General features: G+C 46.7%; 1 protein-coding gene across 2 annotated transcripts in view; it reads left to right on the top strand.

The window, feature by feature from the left end:
• Nucleotides 1-2,844, top strand: part of dscamb (Down syndrome cell adhesion molecule b) — a gene marked incomplete at its 5' end in the record, with an annotated part of 234,817 nt that extends 231,973 nt beyond the window's left edge. For both annotated transcript variants that reach the window (XM_079515045.1, XM_079515044.1), the window contains one exon: nucleotides 2,299-2,844. In XM_079515045.1, the coding sequence (XP_079371171.1) occupies nucleotides 2,299-2,825 (527 nt within the window). In that variant the 3' untranslated portion in view covers nucleotides 2,826-2,844. The remainder of the gene's footprint in view (nucleotides 1-2,298) is intronic.
• Between the last annotated feature and the right edge of the window lie 233 nt (nucleotides 2,845-3,077).

Raw genomic sequence — 3,077 nt, 5'->3', positions numbered from 1 at the left:
ATGTACAGACACTGAGATTAATAGCGTGGCATAGACTTGCCATTGTATTATGGATACATGCACTGTCCCATTACACCGCAATCTGCAAGTTACAGGCTGATGGATTTTAGAAATGAATTCCTAATAAGCTTCCATAGAAACACTTAAATCTATATTTAATTCAATTAACGCTGCTTGCCATTCATCATCTCCGCTGCCTCTAATCAGGTTTATTAAACGCCCTATAAATTATTCTTGGCCTCCAGTGATCCCGACCATTTCAGCCTCGAGGTCGTGTGTGGGAATGAATCTGCAGAGACAGGCATATCTGTACGATCATTAAGAACAGTGCGTGTGCGTGTGCACGCGTGTGTGTGTGTGTGTGCGTGCGTGCGTGTGGCGGAACACAGTAGAATAGTTACAGCCTGCTGATCTCAGCAGACCCCCTGAAAGATTTCTGTTCCAGTGTTGTTGGAACTGTACAGAGAGAACTCCTCTGCTAATCAAGTGTTCAATCTCCCGCTCACACCCTGCTGCCTCTGGTAACCTGACCGCCCTCTTTATGTGAGGAGCAGCTCACTTAACTATAGGTGAAACCACTTTCAACATGCATGGTGTCACTTTTCATCACTTTTCAAAAGGTTTCACAAAATGCCACACTTTTTGTGAAAGTGAAAGTGAATTTTGTGAAAGTGAATTTTCAAACAATGTGAAACAATCTAAAAGATCTCACAAAATAGTTGTAAGCGCCTGAAGCCTGCCCTGAACAACAGTCTCCCGACGTCCCCTCCCTCCCGTCTGTCTGTCTGTCTGTCTGTCTGTCTGTCTGTCTGTCTGTCTGTCTGTCTGTCTGTCTGTCTGTCTGTCTGTCTGTCTGTCTGTCTGTCTGTCTGTCTGTCTGTCTGTCTGTCTGTCTGTCTGTCTGTGTCTGTGTCTCTCTCTCTCTCTCTCTTTCTCTTTCTCTCTCTCGTTGTCGTCCCCATTCAATTACTTCAAGGTGGAGAAGCTTTTTTAAATACAGTGCTGTATTAAATCTGACTTGGTTTATCTTGGCACACATGTTGCCAAATCCTCCGGCTCCGAATAAAGCTCATTCTCATCCTGTATAAACCACAGGCGTACTGGGGAGAGTTTTTTCTTTCAAACTACCAATGCAGGCCTGCTCCATGTGATAGCCCCGTGAGTAATGGAGAGTCGTTTGAATAGGAATTAGATAACAGATTAAGAAGATGTACTGTAATCCTCCCCTGAGCTTTCCTGTAGGAATGAAAAATTATAACATTATTAAAGGAGAAGAATCTCTAACTTAATATGATAGTGGAGATTAGATAACATAGTTGAACATCCTATTATGGTCTGCTCCATAATCATGCAGTACATTTTCTGAAAATGCAGTAGATGTGGTTCCTGGTGAAGCATGCAGAATATGATGATGAATGAATTATATAAATCACTATCCCTGTGCATAGAGGAGTGAAATAATGTAAAAGTATGAATGCATTACTTTCTGCTGCCGTATTTCTGCTGGGTATTCAAACCGTTGGTATCATGGGACACGAGTAAAAGATTAGACAATTCTTGAAATTAGAATGGATTAAAAGCGCATTTCTGAACGCACATGCACACAGTGTGTGTGTGTGTGTGTGTGCGTGTGCGTGTGCGTGTGCGCGTGTGCGTGTGTGTGTGTGCGTGCGTGCGTGGGTTGTGTGTGCATGCGTGGGGTGTGTTCATGCACTGTCTGCATGTATTGTATGTACACAGTATATGCACTGTATGTATTCATGTATCTCACAGGGCTGTGCAAAGAAACAATCTCCCTGATGCATTGCAGCACTGAATTTTGCATCAGAATGGGAGATTTGATCTGCAATCTTTTAATATCAAACATTGGAAACTCTAAACCCCTCTCAAATGCCAGATGGAAAGATCTTGGAGTACGTTCCCCCACAAATGTTGCCTATACAAAAAAAAAAGTACTAGCTAGGACTATTCAATTATAAAACATAGTTGTGCATTCAGAATTAAGAAAATGATATGTTTGCTTTCTTAAGTATAACCGGGAAAGCATCTGCGTCATTTTAGATTTCAGCATTGGCTATTCACAAATAGAAGATCTATGAGCTCACAGCTCGTCACTTTGTGCCGCACTGCAAGCTTGTACATCTTTTTGAACATGTTTGAATAAATGTGATCTTTTTAAACACAAATCGTCCCTGGCACGAAAAGGTTTGATAACTACTGATTTAGAAGGCATTTGTTGACTGGTTCTCAGGTCTTAATGGGCTTAACTAACCGTTGCATGTGTGTGTGACTCCTCAGGAGGCGAGCTGGTCCACCTGCCACCTTACCTCCGCATGGACTTCCTGCTGAACCGCGGCGTGCCAGCAGCGGCTCGAGGTGGCGGTGCCAGCAGCAGCAGCAGCTGCGTGGGAGCTGTAGGAGGTGCTGGTGCTGCTGCTGGTGCTGCTACTGGGGATACGGGAGGTGGAGGAGGAGCCATGGGCCAGACCTGCCTGGAGCCCCAGAGGAGCCGCACCCTGAAGAGGCCCCCTCCGATGGAGCCCACCCCCATGGAGGTGCCCTCGCCCCGAGAGGTGCAGCAGTGGCAACCGGGGACCGCCTCCACCCTGCCCCACAGAGAGCCCCGGGAGAGGGGAGAGGCCCGGGGAGAGGTCCGAGGAGAGGCCAGGGGAGACGCCCGGGGGGGAGAGGGCCCCGCCGCCTCGGGGGACCTGGCCCAAGCACAGGCTGCCAAGCTCAGCACCTCACAGGAGTCCCTGCTGGACTCCAGAGGACACCTGAAACAGAGCAACAACCCCTATGCCAAGTCGTACACTCTGGTATAACACTGGGACAACCCACCCACTGGAGACTGCTGCTGACACTGGACTACTGCAGATGCATACAACACTGTACCAGGACGGACAAGAGGAGGCACACCACAGACCACAGATGTTGGATGGATGGACAGTTTTTTCCACAACAGTTGATGTTGTATATAGATCTGTTTCCCATGGGCATCTGAACCTGGAGGCTATTCTTTCTTTCTTTCTTTCTTTCTTTCTTTCTTTCTTTCTTTCTTTCTTTCTTTCTTTCTT

This window comes from Electrona antarctica, assembly GCF_951216825.1.
Source record: "Electrona antarctica genome assembly, chromosome: 11".
In the NCBI taxonomy this organism is placed as follows: domain Eukaryota; kingdom Metazoa; phylum Chordata; class Actinopteri; order Myctophiformes; family Myctophidae; genus Electrona; species Electrona antarctica.
Note: the sequence above shows the minus strand (reverse complement) of the source record. Positions and strands in the feature narration are given on the sequence as shown.